General features: G+C 39.6%; 1 protein-coding gene across 1 annotated transcript; it reads right to left on the reverse strand.

Moving 5' to 3' along the window:
- Positions 1 to 424: 424 nt before the first annotated feature.
- Positions 425 to 25,211, reverse strand: Slc5a7 (solute carrier family 5 member 7). Its single transcript, XM_051153062.1, has 9 exons — positions 24,897 to 25,211; positions 23,410 to 23,642; positions 19,906 to 20,019; positions 19,043 to 19,198; positions 12,371 to 12,519; positions 9,033 to 9,176; positions 5,651 to 5,804; positions 2,808 to 3,025; positions 425 to 1,074 (listed from the first exon to the last, which is right to left on the reverse strand). The coding sequence occupies exons 2-9, from the start codon at positions 23,585 to 23,587 to the stop codon at positions 445 to 447; spliced, it is 1,743 nt and encodes a 580-aa protein (XP_051009019.1). The 5' UTR covers positions 23,588 to 23,642; positions 24,897 to 25,211; the 3' UTR covers positions 425 to 444.
- Positions 25,212 to 25,876: the final 665 nt, after the last annotated feature.

Consider the following 25,876-nt stretch of genomic DNA (forward strand, 5'->3'; position numbering starts at 1 on the left):
AGCTCGCTGCATCATTTACCGTAGTGACTGAGAATAAATGCACAACCTCCACGTTTCCAGTGCGTTAGACGGTAAAGACGATCGGGACCATCCAGATTCCTTTCCGTGGACTCTTTAATATATATATTTCATCTTTCCATAATAAATATAAATAATATTTGGCCACTTTCTTTGGCTGGGCCTTTATGCGTTTTACATGCTTAACAAAGCTCTTCAAAATTAAAAGTGCTCTGATGAAAAGGTAAAGCTGTTGCCTTCACACTTGCTTTCTTCTCACTGTGCAATCGTTTTTGTTTTTTCTGAACTCAACTATTATAACCTATTTTATTTCTGGGAACCTTTTCTTCCCTATACATTTATATTTTGATGAATGTTAGATATGTTTCAAACCTTCCCAGGACTACAGACTACAGCAGCGCTCCAGTCTGTATAGCTTAGATGGGGTCACTGTAAGTTATCTTCAGTCCCAGATCCCTCGGGACTAGAATCAACATCAAGAAGGGCCTCTTTATTTGTGAAAGTTGAACTGAGAGTCAGGCTCTGTCGAGGCTTCACAGGTGCGAGTTCATTTAGTTTGATGTTTTCATTTCTGACTAGGATGGTCTTGTCCATGTTCTCCTCACTGTGCCTTGCGACAACGGCATCAAACACATCTAATTTCGGGGGCAAGGTTCCACTTTCAAATAGATACTTGGCTAGATAAGAAACACAAATGTTGGTCAAGAATGAAGTAAACATGGAGAGGAACTTAAAGGGGAACCTCTGGTTGTATATACCGTTCTTGTCAGTGTAATAGCCAGGGTAGAAGATTAGGGGCTGCAAGTATAGATATGGCTCTCCTCCAGTGATTCTCAGGAAAAGTCCAAAAACATAACCTGCCACAGCCCCGTAAGTGTTGGTCCCTTTGACGAAGAGTACACAGAGCAGCTGTGGAAAGATGATGATGTACACAAGGTCCGAGCTCAGGTACCAGAGCCCGTACACAGTCTTCGTCAGCAAGGCCATGGCTGTTGCGGATGCTCCAAACACAAGCACAGTGATCCTCATGACCCACACGATTTCTTTGTCTGATGCCTGTGAGGAATCAATGAACGGGTCAGCTTTGCAAGCAATGTGCTGGCTCTTTAAGTGATATAAAGGATAAACTTCTATGTTTTAAAACTGAGCTTATACAGTCTTCTGGGTCCAAAGCCGGTGTAACCTATGTATAGCACCTGGGGTGCGAGGGCCTCTGTTTATCAAAAGAACAAAGTGAAACCATGAAGTCCTTTTCTGAGTGTATAGGGGAAAAGCTGAGTTGAGCTAAGGTCATATGTCACACATAAAGTATGACAAGGAGAGATCTCACCCACACAGGGCACTGAGTATATAGCCAACCTTACAGTCTGTCCTCATAGGAGTCCTACCAAAAGAGAAAATTACTTTTTTCACAGGACTCTGATGAGGACTAAAAAGAACTACTTTTTTTGGTGCCTTAAACCAGATGTTTCTAGGAAATTCCTGGACCATATTTTTAAGTTATGTGTGTACATACAAATACCTGTGTGCAAATACACATGTTATGGTGCATGTGTAGAGGTCAGAGGACACTTTTCAAGAGTCAGTTCTTCTGAACACGTGGGTTTCAGTGATGGAATGTGGGTCATTAGGCTTGGGAGCAAGGACATTTCTTTTTAAACAGAGACATCTTGTTGCCTCCAGTGGACTTATTTTACTATGTCCTAGGAACTTGATGAGAGGTCAAGTTTTATATGATAGAGAAAAGCTCTTTTTTGTTTGTTTGTTTGTTTGTTTGTTTTTCTCTAAATATTTTAATTTTGGGCATATATATTTATATTATTACACATAAATAAAAAGTTACATGCAGCAAGAAGAACCATGAAACAATCAGGGATTATATGAATGTTACATTCATGGTGTTCTGGCTAATTGTATTTGGCAGAGAAAAGCTCTTGAGAGCCGTCCGTTGTTCCCTAAGGACTACAGTAGCAAGCTGTCCTAGAACCATTTGGTTCAATTAGGAAAATCAAAGTGAAAGGCTGCTGTATGTTAAAGGTGTCCTTTGGAGTTCAAAGACCACATAAGTTATTATAAAACTAGTGTTAAGTAATTCACCATGGCGTGCAGCTACCAGGACTCTCTAGGATCCTAGCATATTTAATCAGAATAAATGCTTTCCTAAAATGTTTGAAACTGTATTATCTTTTTCCAGAAAGATAAGATATTTAAGCTTTGGTCACATGACATCCTGTTGGGAAACAGTTACACTAAAAGCTTCCCTTAGTATGAAAATTAACAACAACATGCATGCTATGATTCATTTGCAGGATAAATACATTTACTATATTTAAAGATGTGTGTTAAATAAGGGCTGTATTTCAATATAGACTCAGTATGTATCTGCAGAATGAGTATTCTTCATAAGAATGGTTTACAGCAGAATTGTTTTATATGGAGAGCAGCTTATTTTTGCATTTTGGAACATTTTATGTTTATAATGAGATACACTAGGAATGAAGCTTAACTTTAAAACAGAAATTAAACATTTTATATATACCTCTTACATATGGCCTGAAGTTAATTTTATACATGTTTAGTAATTTTATGAATAAAGCAAAATTTCATAGTATGGCATCTTCCACTTGTAATACTGTTGGTTTTCAAAATATTTTGAATTTTGTAACATTCCAAATTTAACACTTCAGATGATAGAGTCTCTATCTATAATACTATATATACAATAAACACAATGAACACAGTGGCAATGACAAAATGATATTAATCACAGAGTAAAAGGCTGGTCTTACATTTTGTCTGAAGGAAAGCTGGTAAATGTTCCGAGCAAACATAGAACTCGCTGAGAGGATGGACGAGTCGGCTGAGGACATGACAGCAGCAGAAACAGCACCAAGCCCAAAAAAGGAAATGTACACCGGGCAAAGGTACTGCAGAACAATTGGGAGAATCATGTCTCCTTCCTCCTTGCTCTTGGGATCTGGATACCCGTACGTAGTCTTGTTCCAGTCTGTGGAGCAGAAACAACCATCATGACTGAAAGTCCTCATGTGGTGGGAGGGCCACTTCCCAGTGAGGTGGGAAGACCATATGCAGGCCATGGAAGATGTCTGACCTGCCTCTCTCCAGTGGGTGTTGATAGCACACAGGGTTAGATGCACTTGCTGGCACCCAGCTGTTCTTTGTGTGCAGGAGCACTTACTCAAAAGCAGATACAACACTTTTTTAAACCAAAGCATTTTCTTTAGACCACCGGAAGGTGAATGGATGCCTACCGTTCATTCTGTGGTATCCGGGGACCTTGGTCATGCTGAGATCACAGCAGGTTTTTTCCCCCACTCTCCCTTTTCCTGAAGACATTATAGCCTGGGAGCTGCCTTTGAGTTAGTTTTCTTCTAAGCAATTCCACATTGCTTAGGCGCTTGTTTATAAAAAGTGGGGTAGATATGTCCCCTGGATGGGGAGACCTGGTGGCACTCAGAGGAAGGACAGCAGGTTACCGAGAAGAGACTTGATACCCTGTGAGCATATACAGGGGGAGGTAATCCCCCTCAGGAACAGTCATAGAGGAGGGGAATAATGGGAAAATGGGGGGGAGGGAAGAATGGGAGGACACAAGGGATGGGATAACCATTGAGATGTATCAAGAATAAATTAATAAAAAATAAATAAATAATTTTTTAAAAGTGGGGTAGATGATGCTAGGACAAGACCTTTTCATTTACGGGGCTCAAAGATCTGGGAGGTCTTCAAATTTGGTGTGATAGAATAACTTGAACCATCAGTTTGTCTTTGAACATACTGCTTCTACTTCTGGTGTGTGTGTGTGTGTGTGTGTGTGTGTGTGTGTGTGTGTGTGTGTGCGCGCGCGCGTGCTTGGGTATGTGCAGCACTCGAGTGCTATGGCATATGAGTGAGGAGGTCAAAGACAAGTTGTAGAAATCATTTTGTCCCTTTCACCACCGGTTTCCAAGGATGGAACTCAGATTATCAAACTTGGTGGCAAGTGCCTTTCCCCTTGGGCCATCTCACTGTCTGGGTTGTTGTCTTATTTCTTTACAGTCTGTGTCAAAGAAGACAAGGGACCTGGATTTGGACATTAGTTGGCTTCTTTGATATTTGATGACACTCTTTGATGTTATGTCAGGACCGAGAAGTAGTGGTTTCCTTGGATCCTGCCATTTCCCCCCTTCCCATTATTGCCACCATTAAAGCCAGGCCTGTGTGCTATCAGGGCTAAAGCTGCAATGGAGAAGTTAAGTTACCAGGGATAAGAACCAAGCCAAGAAAACAGTAGCTGTATGCTGCTTTTTGTCACCTTACTTACATGAGTAAGTAAATGTCCATGAGTGCATACTTACAGGAGTGGTGGGTTTATCTGCAAGCCTTATTTTATTTTTACAGACGCAGATGCTGACGAAGACGTCTGCCAATATTTTTATCAATTAGTTATAATTTTATATCAAATATGAACATGGAAGGGGAAGATTAGGCTGTGATTCATGACTTCTGTTTTGAAAACTAAAATAGAAATAGATGAAAAATAATCTAATAAATGGCCTTTCTTTTATAAGAGACAACAAGGTAGAAGGTGAACTTTTTTGTTTTGTTTTGTTTTAATTACCTACATGGAGAATGTTTCTCAAAGTGGGTCAGTGTTACATATTTTCATTATACATGTGAAAATTTGCCTTATAATGACAATTAAATTATCTGTAACTTAGTTCTGAAGTTCATAAAATGTTCCCCTGACCATAACTCGCAGTTTCTGTCATTATGCCCATATGATTTTATGGTTACACCTCTCTACGTCTCTGAAACCTAAATTCTCAAGGTGATGATATTGATTTAGGCAAGGAAGTGGTTAAGTTGCAAAGGCAGAGCCCTCCTGAAAGAGATTGGTGCCCTTGCAGGGGATCTTGCTTCCTCTTAGAAACACGAGTGGCAGAAATAATTAAGTTCAAAAAAATTAAAGGCAAGACTTTAGAAATGCTTCATAGAAGCCAACAGGGAAATAGACATTGTGTATTGCTTGTTTTTGTTGTCTTAGTATTACTTTCTTTTTCTTAGCCAATATATTTATTGCCTAGTTTCTGTGAGAAAACAAATAAGCCTTATTGGTTAACAAACTGTTGAAAATAAGTTAACATCTCATGCTCACAGTGGTCCGTGGAGACCATACTGACAGCAAGAGGATTTCTCCTAAGCCAGGGGCTTGCAATTTCTGCTTTTCTTTGGCTCGCCAATGGGATTGTAGAATGGACTCAGTGTTAATCTCTGCTGGTTATAGTAAAACTCACAGTGAAGTAGCAAGAATGCAGTGATATTTTTAAGCATCCTAGCACTCTGGTTAATCATTGTGTATCATTGTTATCTCCTGGTTGTCAGAATGCAGTTGCAGATACACCAAAGTTGGATGTTCGCAGATATTTCATCATTAAGGAAGCAACAAAAAAGTGGGTAGAGATCATGGAACTAGAATTCTATCTGTTGAATGCCATAACAAAGATATGATGTGGTCATGTAGAAAGAATTAATTTCCTATGTGGGGTAAAAGGCATGTGGGATAGAGAGAACAGCCATCCCTGGTTTGGGGCACTACCTTGCAAACATGACAAAAGTATAAGAGGTTTACCTGTGGACGCTCCAATGGCTCCTATGCATATGGCTGGTAAAGCCATCACCAGACACCCAAAAGCTGCCAGAAAAGACAGCACCTGAGCATAGGTGGCTGAGGATGAAGAGAGCACCCTCTGGAAGTAGGCTTGCCATGGAATTCCACCCAGCATCTGCATGAGAACCCAGGGATTCAGAGTGAGACAAATGAAAGAAGCAAATGACAGAGTTATTTCTTATGAGCTTTGTCACATTGCATCAGTTGCATTTGTAATAGTTTCAGTAGAGTTGTGAAGTGTGGGAAATGCTCCATAGCCCACAAATCCCATAGCTACAACTGTTTTCGCAGTGTTGTAAACTTTTGCCCACTTACAAGTTTGTCAACTTAAATTCTGATCTTCCTGGTGAAGGAATTCATGTTATTATTGGCTCTGGGTGAATTAATTATATCATGAAGATGGAGTCCTTATGAACCTAGTTAGTATCAAACAACTAGAACAAACAAAAGATCAAGTTAGTTTAAGACAGAAATTCCAACCATCATAAATAATTTTTAAAAACTAATTGAAATTCTGAAAATAATGTGATGAAATTGAATCATGCAACCCAGTGAATGTGTAGAGATATTAATCATATAGTCAGCATGAGAATTGGGGGGGGGGGAGTAAACATTTTCACATCCTCTGGGACAGTCAATGCACTGTGGTATTTTACTAATGGGGAGTGTGCAGAATACTCATTGAATCAGAACCTCTGTCTATATTTATTTTTCCTGAATACCTTGCTGTGATATAGTTTTCCAGTTAGATGGCATATATTAGCATAGTAAACATAAACAATTAACAAATGTACGTATGTACCCTAGATGTATGCTTAATATTTTCATTAAAGACACAAATAAAATGATTGGTGGCCTTAATCTGCATTAAAACAGTCTATAAGTGGCCTGCATGGAAACAAAACTGAGAGACAATTATTTGGGTTTGAGAGAAGTGGATGCCTGCTGCCTACATAGCAATCTGGAAAGGCTTCAGAAATGACATCTGAGTTGGGCATATAGGAAGATGAGACTTTCTTAAAGAGATGCTAATATGAAAAAAGTAAAGGCACACTGATACCTGGGCATCTGTGAGACCACTGAATATATGATATGAGTTTCAGGGTATAGAGTTCAGGGTATAGAGCAGTGGTCAGGGAGAAGCAAGGGAGATTATTGACTTTCCCCTAAAGTATTGACAGGTTTCCATGCTCAGATGGATGGAAAGTTGGCATTCAGGAAGTAGTATATGAATGAAGGAATAGTTGAAGGAACCTACTATGTCACCCTAAGTTTTTTATTCAGGGATTTAACTCTGGTGTGGCTGTCTTATTTATTTTTATTTCATTTGTGCCAAGATCAGTGCCTGATATACTGAATCCCAGAGTAATTTTCCTTCCTATACAGGTTGCACATATTCAAAGGCAAAACAAATAGTTCAAAATAAATTCTAAAATTGTTCATTCCATTCCTCAAGTTTATATTCTTCCAAAATCATTTTCTTTATTTTTTAAACCTATAAGCTAGTTCATCATTGGCATCTCCCATGTACATGAATGATATGAATTTATGCACTCTTTATACATAGAAATAAATCACCCTGAACATTTATAGGCTTTACGTAATGTAAAATCTAACTGCTGTTTTCAAACAGATAAGTTCATATGCCGAAAACGAGATCCCAACTTAATAAGAGTAGAACTAAATTGAGCTTTGGGAAGATAATCAAATGATAAGAGTATAGCTCTTCCAGATGGGGTTGGTGGTCTTTGAGAAAGGGATGGAGAAGGTATGTACCTATTCTTCCTATCGTGTAAGGTCACGGTCAGCAGTTCACAGCCTACACCTGAGGAGGACCTTTGGGAGAACCTAGCTTTGTGGACACCCTGCTATCAGACTAGCTACTACAGATTTGAAAAATAAACTTCTGTATGTGTGCTTTGTTGTGGGGGCCCTACTGATGGAGACAGAAGGGAATTTGTAAAATAAGCTTGGGAGAATGGCAGCAGAGAGATCAAGGGAAGGAGACTAGGTCTAATATAGAGCCAACTAGGGATGATGGGGCTGCGAGAGCCCCCAGTACCATTAGAAGTGCTTAGAAATCATGTTAACGTAAAGACGTGTGAAAATAACCATAAGATCAAAATCCATCAGTGCTATAATTCAAAGCTTATTTCTATAGCTTCCCCTTCCACTCAACATACGGCGTCTGACTTCTACTTGTCTTACAATTGAAATAATATATCTAAGAAATGGGTATGTTTTATTCATAGCTGAGTCTTACAAGGACATCAATGTACTGTAGGAAAAAGAACCATGATATTTTCATGCTTTGGTTTAATTACTAGTTCAGACACAGGTTAATAGTGAACAAATTGCTGGCTTCTTGCCTTTCACCATCTCCACGTAACTATAAACACAATGCTAGGCAGGTGTAATTTCACATGTCAATCTTTATGTTCATAATTATAAAGAAAGCCAGGGGATCCCTTCACAATTCTTAGGAGAGAAGATACTACTGGAAACATATTTCCCCCCAAGTTTCCTGCCTCTTATTGAGAACTTCTTTACTGGGAAAGACATGTCCACCTTGAGTGTTGAGGAATTGCTACTATTCAGATAAGCGCCACACACATTCTATCCGCTAAAAATTAAAACAAACAAACAAACAAACAAACAACAATTTCCCCTTCACTATGTAACAAAAAATAACCACTGTATTACTTTAAAATGAGCTGGAATGTGGATTTTTTTTCCCTATATAATCTCTTTAGTTAGAAGAGTCATAGGATCTGGAGGGTCTTCCGTCTTCCTCAGCCTGTGCTCCTCCGTGATTTCCCCTGTGCCCTTCTCTTACTGACAGTGCCGTCACATCAGGGTTCTGTGTGTTTTAAGTCATCTTTGGAATCACTCTCGACTCATTCCAACTTACGCGTTGAGGGCCTAGACACCATTAGTTGGTATACTGTGTAATTCGGAGATAAGCTACTTATATCAGAATAAATTATATTTCAATACTTTGTTCCAAAACACAAATTAAAAGCTTCAAATGGCCCAGATATCCAGTTAGGGCAAGCCCTTGTGGTACAGAGTGGGGTTACATGATTTATGGGTTTCTATTACAACAGACTGTAGACTCAGAACATGTAATGATTTGACACTAGACCTTTACAATTCTATTAGCTGTCCACTTTGTGCAGGACATTATCAGTCAGCAAGCAGCTCTACCCTTCCAAGACAAGAGTCAACTCAGATATGGCTATGAGGCAGCAGGTGAAGCATTGAGTACACATATGAAATCCTGGGCATGTCTTTGATTTCATGAACAAGTAGACCACATTTCTCAGATCACTGTATTACTTACCAACAACAGAAAATTATCCAGCCATATGTAGACTTCATCTGGTTCAATGGTCCCCAGCCAAGGACTCTGGTATTTGGCATGCACAGCAGTGAATCCAATGTCAGTGACTGCAGGATGTGACAGGGCAAAGGGGACACTGATCCACTGGAAAAAAAGAGTGACATTGGAGTCATGCTCCTAGTTTATCTTTCACAGAGATGGCGCAGCTTGATAGCTACTCTTTCTCAGACAGAGAAGTACCTGAAATTATGTTCTCTATAGGATGCCGTAAAACACTGATTTAAAAAAATGAAGAAAAAAAAATACATTGAATCCTCATGTGTTTGGCTACATTGGATCCTATAAACCCTAGAAGCAGTTAGCTGATCTTTTGGGGGAGAAAATATTACATCACACACACACACACACACACACACACACACACATTACTCGTCTTTATGTTGTCTGTGAACTCAAAAAAGATATATGTCTATTAATATGACAAAAAAGAGGTGATAAAGGATGTGCCCCCAGACTGGTATAGAGAGGCAGAGCTGAAGGAGCCAGGGAGGAATGAGACAAGAAATGGAAGCATACAGACACCACTCAACTTACAACAGGATATGTAGAGTGAAATAAATCACTGTAAGTAGAACATGCTCTTAACCCTCAGGATCTACTGAACACTACTGCTCAGCAGCAAAGCACACTGAAATGTGCAGGTTGTTCACCTTGTAGTTGTGTGATTGACTGGGAACTGTAGTTGTCTGACATTGCTGAACATCAGAGAGGACCGAACTGAATTTTACAAGCCTAGAAAAAGATGCGAACTCAAACAGAATTCTTTTCAATGTGCTTGACTTTTGAATCATTGTAAAATCAAATATCCTAAATGAAAATATCTCAATGAAAGGATCAGTTACATATGGTGTGTGTGTGTGTGTGTGTGTGTGTGTGTGTGTGTGTGTGTGTGTGTGTGTGTTCAGGTTCAGTGGGAGAAGGGTGGTTTCTGGATAATAGAGACAAAGACAGACTCAAAAAGCTTGAGTTTGAAGCTAAAGCATTTTAATTTAGTTTTGTGGATAACTGGAAGCAGGAGGACTTTCTTTGATTTAATGTCATGGATATTAGCAATGAGTTTCAAAATGCAGCAACAAATGTGAGGGTAGCGGGTGGTTTCTTATACATCCTGAGAAAGGTCTGAAGTCTATCAGTGGCACTGAGACTTGAAAGATGCTTATAACAACAGGATGGCAGAGTCAACTGTCTCTGGGTTGGGATAGGGCACAGGTGCCAGAAAGGGAAAACTAAGTAAATCAAGTGTTCAGCTTTAGTTTCCAAGGATGAGTACAAAACTCACAGAAGTACAGAATTTGGGAAGGTATGCATAAAGTATAAATTGACTATGTATGCATATAAGAAGTAAATCATGGAAAACAATCTATATTTAGACAGCCAATTCTATAGTGCTTTAAGTTAAGAAACCCACAAAAATGTAATATTCTTTACTGAACAATACACACAAATGATCTAATTTAACCCAGGAATTTAAAAAAACAGTTAATCCGTATAACTTATCCACCTAGTTATGTTTTATGGTCAATAAATTTCAACATATACCCTTACATATCTTTGTCCTTCCATTCCTACACCTATACACTTGAGTCATCAGTTTGTGTATCTTACTTCTGGTCTCATTCAAAGCAATGAGGCAGGATATACATCAATGGCACATAGATTAATCCCCCTGAGGTTGGAGCTTTTGGGATAAAAAGTGTATGAATTATGAGAGCTGCTGTCACCTATGCTGGCCTCGCCTCTGATGCTACAGGAGAACAGCTTTTGTGTTTTCTGCTTTCTTCATGCACGGCTATGACGATGTAGAGTGAAAACCAAAGTTTAGCACATCCACTTATTTTGGGCAACTTGAAAATAAAAAGTGGGAATTCTTGAGCAAATTAAATATTCTCAAATTTAATTTTAAAATGTTTTAATGACATTTCATAACAGTGTCTAGGAGAAGAATGGGAATCGAGGTTTTATGACTATATGGGAATTTACATTTACAGTGTAAGTCATATTGCAGTCAAATGATTTCTCTGGGATATTATTACTGATGATAAAAGTTATAATAAAAAGTTATCAGATTCAGTTTTTCATCTCCAAACATGAAGGTTAAAAACTAAAATAGTCATTGAACAACTTTACTCTAAGAAAACTAATCAGAGAGAAGGGAATTGAGGATATTTTAATTCAGATCAGGAAAATTACACATGCTCTGTCTGTGCCTCTGCACAAGGACAGGGGACATGGTGCTTGTACTTGCTGAGACTATGCACACGCACCCGTGTCGGCCCAGCACACAGAATGCACGCACGTTCCCATTTCTACTTATTTTGTGTGAATTACATGTTGCACACTGTTATAAGTGTAATTGTTACTTTTGCCTTTTGAGATTTGAGGATGCCAAGTAAGTGGGATGCATTTAACATGTCCCAAAGTGCTTTCATTGTCATCCTACTCTTTCATAGCTCATAACATGCCACCAGACTCCATAGTGACCGCATTCTTTACTTAATAAGGCATGTGTATGTTCTAATTTATCCTAGGAGTAATAGAAATAGAACGTTTTTTTAATTGCTTATGTAATTAAACCCCTCATTTTTAGATGTTGGAGAGTAAAGACTAATAACTCTCATTTCTCTAATGCCGTAATTGTTATATACTCTCAGTCACCTCGTAGTAACTGAGGGAAATGAGAACCATTCTTCCCTGGTTACCACTGAACTTTAGCTTTGCTCATGAGAAGAGTGTTACAACTGGCTATCAAAGAGGACCACAAGTAAGTTAGATTCAAACTAATAGGGGTAGAAAGTAGGATGGAGACATTTGTAGGATAAATTAGAACATGGCAGCAGCACAATGAGAAATAGAGATAAATTCAACTCTATTTTCAGAACTTGTAATGCCCTTACTATTTGAAATTCTAGCAATTAAACATGTAGAGCAGAACTACTTACATCCATAAGAAGTCTCTCTGGGAGGCATTCGCAGCCAATTTGACATCTTTCTGTCAAAATCTATAAAAATTAGCCAGGAATTTGGCTCTATCGAACTCATTGTAAATAATTAGTATTTCATATAGTATTAAATCTGCTATGCATTTTTCATGATGGAAAATGATTTTTTTTTCTGAGTTAAGATAAACATTATTTTTTTAGAATGAAGTAAGGCAGCCAGGCAGGAAGGAAAGGAGGGTGGAAGGAAGGAAGGAAGGAAGGAAGGAAGGAAGGAAGGAAGGAAGGAAGGAAGGGAAAATAGAAGGGAAGGAGACAAAATATGAGGGTAATGTCACTTACCAGTCCTATAAAAATGCAGAATAGCTGTACAACATCAGTATATGCAACAGAGTAGAGCCCGCCCACTAGGGTGTAAAGGATGGCGATGAGTGCAGAGACAATGACCGACACATTCACATCCACGTCAATGATCACGCTGATGGTGGCCCCTGGAAAAATAATGACCAGACAGCTCGGTGAAATGTACAGGCGATTCTGCCTCCAAGACACACAGCCACAGCATATGTGTCCCTGGGGCTTGTGAGAGGTACATGATGACAACAGTGGAAAAGAACTGTTGTGAAGTGAGAATTCTGGAATTTTGTTTTCATTAAAAGCACAGAAGTAGTGTAAGAGTATGCTTTCTCTTTAATCCCAGGTGTAAGGATATGGGGCAGCTTGGCAGCAGCTGACTGTGATTTGCCTTACGCTCTACAGAAGCATAAGTTTGCCAGCTGAAGATAGTTTCTGTGATTGTGTGATATTTGAAATTCTGGCAATTTTTCAGAGGTATATACATGTAGAGCCCCAAAATAGGTGTTATTTATTTATTTTATTTATTTATTTATTTGTTTATTATTTATTTGTCATTCTGGGGGATTGGTCACAGTTTGTTAGTAACTGTTCTCAAAGAAGAAACAAGAAAGAAGCTAGATTCAAGGATCTCTCTCTCTCCCCCTCTTCCCCCCCCCACGGGGCCCTTCTCTCTCTCCCCTCTCCCCCCCACTGGGGCCCTTCTCTCTCTCCCCTCTCCCCCCCACTGGGGCCCTTCTCTCTCTCCCCCCTCTCCCCCCCACCGGGGCCCTTCTTTCTCTCCTATCTAGTGATAGTGTGTGAAACTGTGGGGGCGGTTAGATAAAGGGTGAGAAAAAGAAGAACCCACAAAGTAGCAAAGACTGGCTACACTGCTGTGTTGAAAATTTTCTCTTAATGAATTAGGTATGTATCTCTCTACATTTAACAGGATACATCAGAAACTGGACTTTTGCTTGTCAATCTGTGTAAGACCTATCTAAAACACATACCATCAGAACAACTAGAAATGGAGAGAAACTCAACTCTATTCTCAGAACTTCTAATGCTCTTACTCTATGAAATTCTAACAATTAAACATGTATAGCAGAATCACTTACATCCATAACAAGTCTCTCTGGAAGGCATGAGCAGCCAATTTAATAATTTAAAATGAATATTTCTTTCTATTTTATCCTCTGCTAACCCACTGTAACAGAAAAATTCTACAAGATACCAAGGAACTGAGGCAAATTTGTAGAAGAAAATAAGGAAATTGGTAATTGAATGTATCATTTTTTCTCTATCAAAGTCTTGAAGGATCTCTTTAAATTGTTTAGTTGGTAGATGTGTGGCTTCTCCCCAGACTGCAAATATACTGAAGAATCCAGACTGAAATCATAATTTAAAAGTTCTCATTGATGGTTTTCTGTCTAGGCTGTTCCTTGGGTCTTTGAGGGAGGGGGATAAGCATTGTCACAGAAGCCTTCTACATCCCTCATCCTCAACTATGAGTCTGTAGTCATCAGTACCATGGCAAAAGTAGCTCCCTTGTCCTTTGCAGCCAGTAGGAGCATAGCTCTCCAGAATTGATGGCTTCTGGCAGGGGTGCACGGGTGAGGAAGGACTCAGTTTTCTTTAACGGGCTAAGCACCTGTATTTTGAACATGTCCCAGCGATTGTATGGGCAATATAAATCTGACTTGTATTTTTGTCGTCGTCCCCTTATTTTTCTTCTTCTTCTTCCTCCTCCTCCTCCTCCTCCTCCTCCTCCTCCTCCTCCTCTACTTCTTCCTCCTCCTCCTCCTCCTTTTTGTGAAGGAGGTCCTAAGAATGGGGGTTAGACCTGGGAGGACTGGGAAGGGAGGGTGCTTAGGGTTTATGATGTGAAATTCCTAAATAATCAATAAAAATATTATGGAAAAGAAGACATAGTTCTGGGGCTGGAGAGATGGATCAGTGGTTACAGCTCATAATGCTCTTGTAAAAGACCCTGGTTCAATTCTCAGTACCCAAATGGCTCACAAGCATCACAGCTCCAGTTGCAAGAGATCTGACACCCTCCTTTGACCTTCATTGGCACCAGGCACACAGTACATATACATACATGTACAAAACACTCAGACACAAAATAGTAAAACATTTAAAAAAATCTAAAGTTAAAAACAAAATCATGGTTTTAGTAGCTTTCATCTTTAATTTCTTCATTTTCTTGCCTCATGGCATTGTTTGTTATATTTGGAAGTTCCTGTCTTTCTGCTGAGAACTTTTTGAATGGGCAGCTTGGAACACTTATGTCTCTTTCTACTCCTTAATAGGCATGCTCACAGTGTATACCAACAACCAGGGAGGAACATACATTATTAAAAGAACAATTCAGGTTGTTCTAAAACAACAGTACAGCATACTTTTCACATTTGGTTATGCTAACAGACAACTTCCTTGAATAAAAAGAGAAATATAGTAACTATCATTCCAATACAAGGGGTGCCAAGTATCTATCAGTTCTTTTAACAAATAGTGGAGCTACTGTATAGATACTTAGCAGGCTATTTTTTTAAAGCTTCTTTGTTTGTTTGTTTGTTTTGTTTTGTTTTGTTTTTCAAGACAGGGTCTCTCTGTGTTAGCTTTGGCTGTCCTAGACTTGTTTTATAGACCAGGCTGACCTCGAACTCACAGCGGTCCACCTGCCTCTGCCTCCTGAGTGCTGGGATTAATTAAAGCTTCATTATTATTATTATTATTATTATTATTATTATTATTATTATTATTATTATTATTATTATAAATTTATAGTTTATTAAAATAAAACGAAATTTACATTCTATTATCATAGTTCCATTCATATACAGCCCATGGATAAAATATTAACAAAACACTACTGACAACTTTTAAAAAATCTTTCTTCATTCTTCATGTATTAAATACTCATTTGGGGTTTTAAATAAATTGTCAAAGATATCAGCAACCCACATGACTTCAACTATACTGTCATTTACTAATGTCCCAAACTCTGCATGTTCACCTCATGATAAGTACAATGAAGCTTATCTCTTATCCTTTGTAAAAAGTCCAAACAATATCATAACAGGAGAAGAATCCCTCATTCATGTGGTACATTACATCCAGCGTGTAAGGGGCTTTACTTAGTTAAAGCTTCTTTTTAATGTTGGAATTTTAGTTGAAAATCTCTGCCATTCTTTTTGTGATGTTTTCATAATATTTCCAGGTTATAACCCCACATATTATAAGCAATTTAATCACAGGCTAAATTCACAGCACTAGATGTTCAGTCTCTGGAGATGCTACCGTTAGATTTCAACTTGGCGCCTTTAGTTAAGTCTCTCACCTCTCTCCCACAACTACATTTGAGTTAGGTTTTTCTGAAAATATTTTCTACATTATTACATTAATTATAATGAGAAAAACCTCATTTCTCCTGGTATAATGTTATAAAACAAATCACTGAATTTAGCTACTAGAAACACAAGAAAACATCTTATTCAAGCATCCTAAGATGTTAGGGACAGTTTTGGTTCATTTCTGGGTCATGATGATAATCAGATGGCCTGGCAGCACCAGGCTGGGATAGAATTGTATTTAATGTTATCACAGTGCAGCTTGATTCAGCAAGCTGATGTCAAGTGAAAAGACACAGGAAGAAAAAAAAAAAAAAAAAAAAAAAAAAAAAAGATGTAGCAGAAGTCACAGGTTCCAGAGAACTTTCAGAATGTCAGTGTTCCCCACTCAGGGATAGATGGGCCTGACTGTGAGGCAACAAGTCTTGCTTAACACACGAGAAGGACAAATGCCATGTCTGGAAGAGGTTCCTCGGGACAGTAAAACAAGAGAAGACCAGACAAGTGACGGTGCATATGAAATCTGTGAACGCAGCTGTCTGCCAGGGGTTCTGTGAGGCTGCTCCTACCTCAAACACACAGTGAGAATGATCTCTCCTGTGGTGGTGTTACCGTAAGTAAGTGTTGTAATTACAGAGGAGATGTTCACCTGTTTTCATTGCCATGGTCATTCTTAGTGAAAGGAAGGGCTTTTACTTGCCTGTTCCTATGTATTCCAGGATTATTGCTTAAAAACACTGTTACAAAATGTATCCAGCAATTATACTTCAGGAAAAAAGGCAATAGTTTTATAATACACACGCCATGCTTGAAGACAGATTTCTATCAAGGGCAGTAGTGTGTGTGTGTGTGTGTGTGTGTGTGTGTGTGTGTGTGTGTGTGTGTGTGTGTGCATGAGTGTGTGCGTGTGTTTAGTGTTGCTTATAATGTCTGTGTATACATAGAGATTGTTAACATGTTTTCATATACTCTGAAATACATATACAGACATAAACAAATATGTCTGCAGAAGTAATTATATCAAAGTGCTGAGTTTAGTCACTGTGTTTTGTATTTGTAAAATGCCATAGAAACATTAGCTCATGAATTCTATTCACCTTTTAGGACTATTATTCAAAACTTTTATTCAGCCAGAGAGATAATTTTGAATTTTCTTTTTTGTCATACCTCACCAGGTAGTCTGTTCTTATCCCCCAAATTCCTAGTGTCAAAACCTGTGGCAAAAAAAACCATATCCCTTTGTTTCTGAGCTAATGAGAGTGAGGTTGGGGAAACATTATGTCGTTAGGCTTTAAACTGAGGACTGTTGTCCAGCACAGGGGAGTGTCATTTTTTTCAGAGTTATTAGTGTATTTTATAAACTAGACTATTGTATTCCTTTTCGCACCATCACTCATTTTATTCCAAAATCACAGACCAAGAAAATTATCTTAGCTTTTATAGGAATTTGGAAGGAAAGGGAGACACAACGTTGGTGTGAACTAAGCCCATTACAGCGGCTACATATACTAATACTGGAGCCAGGAGACAAGCTCATGGTTTGGCATATGTAACACAGAGGAAATTTCCTTTTGCTCTAACCACTTAGTACCTGGTTCCTTTAGTCTTGCTTTTTTCATCTGGAGAAGAGATGGACATTGTGTGTAGGAGAATGTGTGGAGGTGGCCACCTGGTTCATCGAAGAGGACTGTGGGGGTCCCACTGTGTAGCTGCTCACCAGCTCCACACACAGGAGGCCGAGACAGGTCTGCCTTTGATCTAAAGGTAGTGGATTGAGACAGGAGAGCTCTCATAGCCCCATGGAAAACACACGATATGAGTGCAAAGCCCAGGCAATGGATTTTTAAAGTGTTGGGGGCCACGATGGAAAACTCACCATCCTGGAGAAGAAAGAATGCAGTAGGCATAACTAAAAGAAAAAGCAAAGGCTTGTAGATCATGCTTATAGATGCTATTGAAATTTTGGGTTTTAGAAGAAAAGAGGATGCAGAAGCCTGAGCTAGGAAAGTTGCCTACTAGAGATGAGGGCAGCATGGCAAGCAGGGAGTCCCCTGCTGATTTCAGTGAGGAAGGCCTGGCTGGGCCAGGGAAGAGGACTGAGGGTGGAGGCTGACTGAGTAGCACGGAGAGGGACAGAACCATGGTGAGGCTGGAAAAATGAAGGAAGCAGCCATGTAAGTGAGGCAGTGCACAGCTTTTCCAGGGTCCACATCTCCAGTTGCCTCAATAGCCCTAGACTGTTCACATTCCAGCAATTGGCCATGGTTGTCTTTACTGCTAAATCTCCATCTCCAAGAGTAAGTAGACTGGGGTGAAGAGAAGATAGGGGCTGGAAACGTTTCATAAATTAAAAAGAAAACACTTGCAGAGCGTGGTGGCACATGCCTTTAATCCCACTACTGGGGAGGCAGAGGCAGAGGCAGGGGCAGGCACATCTCTGTGAGTTCGAGGTCAGCCTGGTTTACAAAGTGAGTCCAGGCCAGCCAAGGCTATACAGAGAAACCTTGTCTCGAAAAAAAGAAAAAGAAAACACTTAAAAGTGCTGAGAGAATTCTTGCTGTGTTCTATCATTCTCAGGTTTTACCAATGATTGCCCATATATCCTAGCATGCTTTCATAAAGAACTTATACTGACATGTAAAATTGGTGGCTTTGCTTGAATGCCTGTGTACCCTGTCCACAGGCTGGGAGGTCCCATTTCTCTGCAACTGTTATTTACTGTTAGGATTCGCACTTTGCTTTTTTTTTTTTTTTTCTTTTAATAGGATACATCTTATGTAAGAATATTACTGCTTTTAAAAATCCTTAAGAAGTTTAGTTTACATACATTTATGAATTTTAGTAATTTAGTCATTAGAAGGAAAAACAGAAAGAGGTAAAGGGTGTTCAGAGAAGTGAGAATAGTTAATGGAAGGATTAAAAGTAAAAATCATTTATTCAAACTTATTTAAGAGCAGGGATCCCCTTAAACCTTTGGCTCATGGACTTTTTTCTTTAAGTTCGCACACAAACTATACCTTTTAGTTGTACTTAATTAAATGTATTTTTTTCTAAATTGTATATAACCTGTATTATACACAAAGCAACTCATGACATTTATGAGTCATAGCTACGCTCTAATGATGTGACTCAGGTTAAAAACGAATGAAGCTGAGATTAGATCCTTTCATATCTACAGTCATAGTTTACTAAGTATGGAATTTATATTGGGGTTTTATAAGAATAAATATGGCTGTGGGCATGGCTTTAAATAGTTTTTAAGAGCCCAAATCCTGTGTTCAGGAACTGGAGTCCCAGTAGGACCATCTTCTTCAGCCCTTACCTAATGCAGAGAAAATCGCTGCAGCCCAGAACATCTCTCCCATCAGCGCAGGGATGAACAGCAGCCCACCCATGCGCTTTCCATAGATCTGTTGAAATGGGTCTAACATGGTCACATAGCCCTTGGAACGCATAGGTTTTGCAAAAAACAGACCACCTAGAACAAATCAAATAAGTGCTTGTGAGAACACAAAGTTATTATAGATACTCTTCCTACGCTATCTCTGCCCCCTAGGAAAATGAAATTTTATGATACCTATATGTACTGAGGAACGTATCTTACGAATATAGTACCAAGAAATATTTAGCAACCTAATGTAAATTCCTTGGCACATCTAACACTGCTATGCCCATCGGGCAACCGGATGACATAAATGAAGCACGTGAATTTAAAGGCATGGACCAGGTCACTGCGTATTAAAATGCTTTGGTGAATTTGTGTCACACAGTGCAACCTTTAGACACTTTGAATAAGCACAAAGCCCAATAAAAATGTTTTGTGTAACAAAATGAGGAACTCTTATATAATATTCAAACTTCTAGCAGTTTGGCTTAACAAAAGGAACTTAGGTACAGTGGAGTTGATAGGCTTTAATGATATATCCAAACTAGATCTTGAAAGGAATACATCACAGTTGCTTAAGAAATTCACTGTTCGAGTGGCTACAGGATCAAAGAATTTTTTACACACTTCATAATGAGGAGATTAGTAATCTCAGCCTTGGTGTTCTGCTATATAACAATTTCTGGTAATTGCTACTTAAAATTTTCCCCCACAATAGTTGCTCACATCGTTTGACTTATTATTTATACTTTATGCTGAGTACTGAGTGAGTCACTGAGATCTCACCACCACCCACTTACCTAGAATCAGACTCAAAGAATATCCAATGGGTGCCTGAGCCCAAGCTAGACCACAGCCTGGTCCATAAACTGCTTCAGCTGTCCCGTTGATGTAGCCTCCTCCAACCCAGGTGGCTGAAACAGAGCAAAGAATGAGGTAACAACACTGCTCATCAGCTGTGCCCTAAGCCTGCCTGCCCAACACAGAGGCTACTGCCTTCATGGGGCTGCGTCAAGCTCTGCAATGAACTTAGTACTACTTGAGATATCTGCTAGATGTGCTTCCTTCAGATATATAAAAGTGCGGTAGCATTATCACTGAATGAAAGCAGATAAAGAACCAAAGGAAGCAGGCTTTGCCTAAGCAAACTCTGGCCAAGACTGACTTACAAGCTACTAAATTTTCTTACAACCTAACAGAGCCGATTCTTCATTTTTCAATATAATTAATGGTTTATTAATTACTTGATAACTTCATATAATAATTTTTTATCATATTGAGCACCAATACCTTCCCCTAATTCCTCACAGATCCATAGTATTTTATTCTTACTAAAAAAAAAAAAAAGTTAACAGAACTAAAATTTTATACGTACTTCTGAGAGTATGAGAAAGACTCCAAGTGATCCCTCGGTGCAATGTATGTGGGATACTGAGGGTCCAAAGCTTTTTAAAATTAATTTATTCATATTACATCTCAGTGGTTAGCCCATCCCTTGTATCCTCCCATTCCTCCCTCCCTCCCATTTTCCCCTTACTCCCCTCCCCTATGACTGTGACTGAGGGGTTCCTCCTCCCCCTGTATATGCTCATAGGGTACCAAGCCTCTTCTTGGTAGCCTGCTATCCTTCCTCTGAGTGCCACCAGGTCTCCCCATCCAGGGGACGTGGTCAAATATGAGGCACCAGAGTATGTGTGAAAGTCAGGAGGGTCCAAAGCTTTTAATACTCTTATCAGACAGGAGCCTGAATCATCCAATTAAGAATGCAACATAAAAAGATGCAATCTATGAACAGAAATCTTGTCTATGCCACTAAGACATGATTGGCTGTTTTCATGTCACAATTTATTTCTCCTTTAGTCCAACAGGCTAAAGAGTGTGTTGAGGTTAATACCACTTTAAAAAAAATAAACATATGGATATTTGTGTGTGTGTGCCAACATTAAAGAAAAAAGTCATGAATTTGGAAGAGAGCAAAGAGGAGTACATGGGGAAGATTTGAAGGGAGGAAAGTCAAGGGAGAGATGATACAACTGTACTACAATATCAAAAATAAAAGAAAAATATTAACTTGAGAAGATTTTCTGAATAGAAATTTTAGGCTCATTTAATGTGAGATGTATGTACTGAACCCTGGCATGAAAAGGACACCAGCCACGCCCAGCTTCACTGAAGCTTTCACACGTGATGTGCAGAGAACTAAACACTGCCACTCGCTGCTTCACTCACTCTATAACCCTGTTGAAATTTTAGAATTTTTTCTTTCCTATATAACACACTGAGCATGTAACAAGGACCAGAAGAAATATATTCTTACAAGGTTCAGAACACGAGACTTCATCTTCGAGCTAAGATGGCTGAAAATGATACCATGCCAGCAGTACCTTGGTGCAGAGTGAAACTGGCTCTCAGATCGTCGTAGGAGCACAGAGCTCCTTAGCAATTACTTCTCACTGTGTGGCTTTTGGCCCCTCATCCAAAAGTAAAATTGGTGCCTGAGTGATTAAATTTATTTATAATACAGAACTGAAAACTTGATCATTTACCATAATTTAAAAGTCTTTCCATTTGTTATTGATGTATGTAGCCCTTTCTGGACCAGAATTTGTTCCTCGCATTGATATACGTTTTTGTGTCAAATAGTGAGCAAGAACGAAAGTTCTTCCAAACTATATTTTTAAAGAAGCTATATTTTTCACTTTGTATTTTTCACAAAATGCATGTAAGCAACTGAATCTAGTGAGGCTTAGAAGATATGGTTCAGACTTAAGTGAATGGTCATATTGCCAAGGGTCTTCTGAGCTCTGAGGAAGAATTGTTAACAAGTCAGAAAGACTGTGGTAACACTTTATAAGAAAGAGCCTCATTTGATGATTTCATATACTTTAATGGTGTATCATATATTTTTTTTAAATCTGCATGGAGTGAAAGAACAAATTCTGCAATATTGTATGACTATGTGAAATAGATTATTATAGGATAGTAGAATATCATAGTAATCAGCAATTAATAAAATCCTTGGACATTCAGCAGCTCATTTACTCTTACATTTTTATTGTGTATAAAGTAACTTCTTAAAGAAACATAGTACACCAGTAAGAAAGATGCATACAGCACAACATGGAGGGATCCTGATCTTTGTTAACTAAGCAACTCTGGAGAGTCCCTTAACTCTGCAACTTTTCCACAGTGCCTGCTGCAAAGAGCACATGAATCCATCTACAGTTGGTGAGTAAATACCAGAGGTCACAAGATCAAACATCTACAAAGTATACAGGATACTGTAGATTTCACATGGCCAGAAGGAACAGGGAGACCATCTCCACAGGGGAGTTAGGTCCCTAGCTAACACACTGGCTCACTTGTCTTTAAATAGCACTGCTGCACAGAAATGTATATTTCATTTGGATTTGATTTCTAGTAAGATGCTTTTCTAATGAGAGGCCAAGAGTTCCAGCTAGCATGAATTATGTTGCTACTGTTAAAAATACTCACTAAGTAAAACTCAACAAATGAAATGTCTTGTTAGGCAAAGTGTTACGAACCATTTATAAGACAAAATTTTATATTAGAATTGTTTTTAATGACCAAGACAAATAGGAAAAACCACCGAAATCACTCTGAGATCAAAGAAAGAAAAAAAAAAAAAACCAAAAAAAACACAAAGGCTCTGAACACAAAGAAAATTATAAAGGAAGAAAAATGCAGATGATGAACCGAGGATTTTTGATGACACATGTTGACTTTTTCCTTTTTATACCAAGGATCATGAAAAACCTTACTTTTAGCGTTGTTGAATCCTTCCTTTAAGGAAAATGGTTAGTAAACGAGGAAGTAGGTTTCCAATAGACATAATTAGACTAGAATTACATTGTCTCCAAAATGACTTTTTTTCAGGCTAAAAACGACAACTAGGTAGTATTTGTCACTTAAGAGAACTTAGTCACAACCCCAAGCTTGTATTAACGAAGATGTCGAGAAGCCATGATGTCTCACAGATTCACAACTTGAGAGACTATGACTCTGCATTCCTCCACCCCTTTGTTTTTACCCACCCACCTCTACCCACCAGCTTGAGAAAAGAGACTATATTTGCTTTGCTAACGTTAAGTTCAGTGATTTATTGTCAATCATTTTTGGCTAGAATTGCTGAAATTAAACCATTTCCCTTTTGTTTTAAGTTAAATATGAAATTACTTTAAAATGTGAGTTGTGGATTGAAAGAACTCCAAAGGACAAAGAGCAATGTTTGATCTGTCACTCAGAACACAAGCCAGCATGGGAAGGGAGCAAGGGAAACCTACCTGTCATGGTAAAGCCACCCACCAACAAGCCAATGTCTCGGCCCCCAACTATGATAGCTTCGCTGCGCTCTTCTGGGCTGCCGCTGTTTTTGGTTTTCCATGCAGCCCATATTCCAACCAGAAATATAAGGAGGTAGAAGAGGATGATAGCCACCAGTCCTTCCACATGGAAAGCCATTGCTATCTAAGGCAACGGGCAGATCCTTCCACAGTGGGCTACTTCATCAAGTCTTCTGTAGGAAATACAGCAATGCATTATTAAGCAGCCAAGCACTATGCCTACACAGGCTGCCAAGAATAAGCAGCTGGCTCCAGATATCCTTTAAAAAAAAAAAAGAAAGAAAGAAAGAAGAAGCTTGCACTGAAATCACTGTGAAATTAATCATGGCCAACAAGTGTCCTACACTGATCTGTTTCTGTTTAACAAGTTAATGCTTTGAGTTTTGAAAGAAAAAAAAAAAAAAAAAAAAACAGGAAAAAAGGGGGTGAGCACAAATACAATTATAATAATCTTATATTTTATAAATACCCTAAAGTTAAGTTTGTTTTGTATTTATAACTCAGTTGATTTGTCAAGAGATCGTTTGCAATGAGTATGTCTATATTTGCCCTCTGAAACTAAGACGATATTTCATAATTGTTTATTAATTTAAGTATATCCTAAAGGAATACTCGAAGAAAATGCGTGTGTGTGTGTGTGTATTCATGCTTCATTCTCTACTTATCCTTACAGATGACTTCAGGAAACAGGTCCAAAAGTAGCTCAAAATAAAAATATCAGGGGAAAAGAAAAACCTAGGAAATTCCTTTTAAACATGCATAAACAGGGGTTTAATTTACTATGACAAAGGGAGGACCTTCTCAATCTCTCTCAATCTTCCTTTGTCCTTAGTTAATTTCTTCCCCCCGCCCCACTCCCCCCCCCCCATTTCTCCGTGTTCCCCTTCCTGGTCTCTATGGAAAAAAAAAAAGATTTTAAAAATACGTTAGTGTATAAACCACAGTCACAGATAGGAAGAACACAATGAAACGGAAAAGACTGATGTTAAGTTCTAAAATAAAACTTGATATTATGGAATTCTTCTTTTATTCCGCACAAACCGGGGTTATATCCTGTACCCCAGTTTACACCAGAAGTTTTTTGTGGGAGTCTAAGCTTTGCAAGTGGGTGGTGAGGCGCTGGTTGTAAGCACTCACCTCCGGAATACCAGGGAGCTCGGGGGCGCCCCAACCCGGTGGGCTCCGCCTTTGTCAATGCAGGGCCACCAAATTCCCTCTCCGCCCAAGCTCCTAGGCGCTCGGCCGCCCCTGGCCCTGGCCCCCAGGCGCCCTGTGTCTCGGGAACCCAGACTCTACAGCATCTGGCACCCCGAGAGCCACAAGTGCCTCTCAACTGAGCAGAGGGTTTATCCCCACTGGGCAGAGTCCATCCTTCCCCTCCGGCCCCGAGGGCGCGGCCCCAGCTCATGTTCCCGCAGGATTCTTACCTTGGCGCCACCCGGAGCTCCACTGGGGGTCCGGGCACCCCACGAGCCCAATTGCTGTGTGGGGTTAGCGAGGGAGGGAGGCGAGGGGCCGGGTGAGGAGCCCGCTGAGGGCTGCGAGGGGCGAGGCGATCGATCTGAGTATTGGAAAAAGTCTCTTTATAAGGGCGGCAGGCGGGGGCGATCGTCAGAGCTCAGGAGACGGACGTCAGAGCAAAGTAGTGCTGGGCGGGAGCTGCGGACAGTGCCCTGGTGTGGCACGGGGTGCGAGGGAACAGCCAAGCTCGGAGCTAGCACTTGCCCAAGTTCACACTCCCATCTCAAGTCAAATCACCTGCTCCCCTAGAATGGAGGACTCCAGACCCTAAGGCCATTCCCGAGTTTAACTGCAAGCTGTTTCTATCCTTCTGGGATGCAAAAGGACAGCGCGGGACTCAGAGGACTTCACTACACCATACGGGATAGAGACTTCAGAAACCCGCCTGTTCTGGGCAGTCTCTGCCTCTAGTGGGCCTCAGTGGGTTAAATTCAAGCCCTTGTTGATGGGGTTTCCTTCAGAAGACGCGTGTGTTCTGAACGTTTAGATTAGTCAGCTCCTTTCTTTTTGTTTTATATTCACACTCCCTCCACTTAAAAGTGGCGCTACAATGAAACGCATAGTTGCATAATTGTTTAAAAGAAAATTGGCATGTAAGCCAAAGGCAACACAAGGCAGTTGCTTGCTTACGTGTTCTGTTCTAGCTTCACAAAAGCACTTCGTGTCACTTCAAACATGTCTAGTACTTTGTGACTGGATTACTTTTTTGTCTGCTATACCCTTCTGTAGATGGCTTTATCTTGTAACTGCTGTGTATGTTGTAGACAGAGATATCTGTACATCGTTTTAAGTGCATGTATGTGGCAGAGAGAGGTGCTATGGAGAGTGTATGAGGGGGGGAAACGGCTGAAAGCCACGAGGTCTCAGCTCTGTGGCCACTTTCTCA

This window comes from Acomys russatus, chromosome 11 (genome assembly GCF_903995435.1).
Source record: "Acomys russatus chromosome 11, mAcoRus1.1, whole genome shotgun sequence".
In the NCBI taxonomy this organism is placed as follows: Eukaryota; Metazoa; Chordata; class Mammalia; order Rodentia; family Muridae; genus Acomys; species Acomys russatus.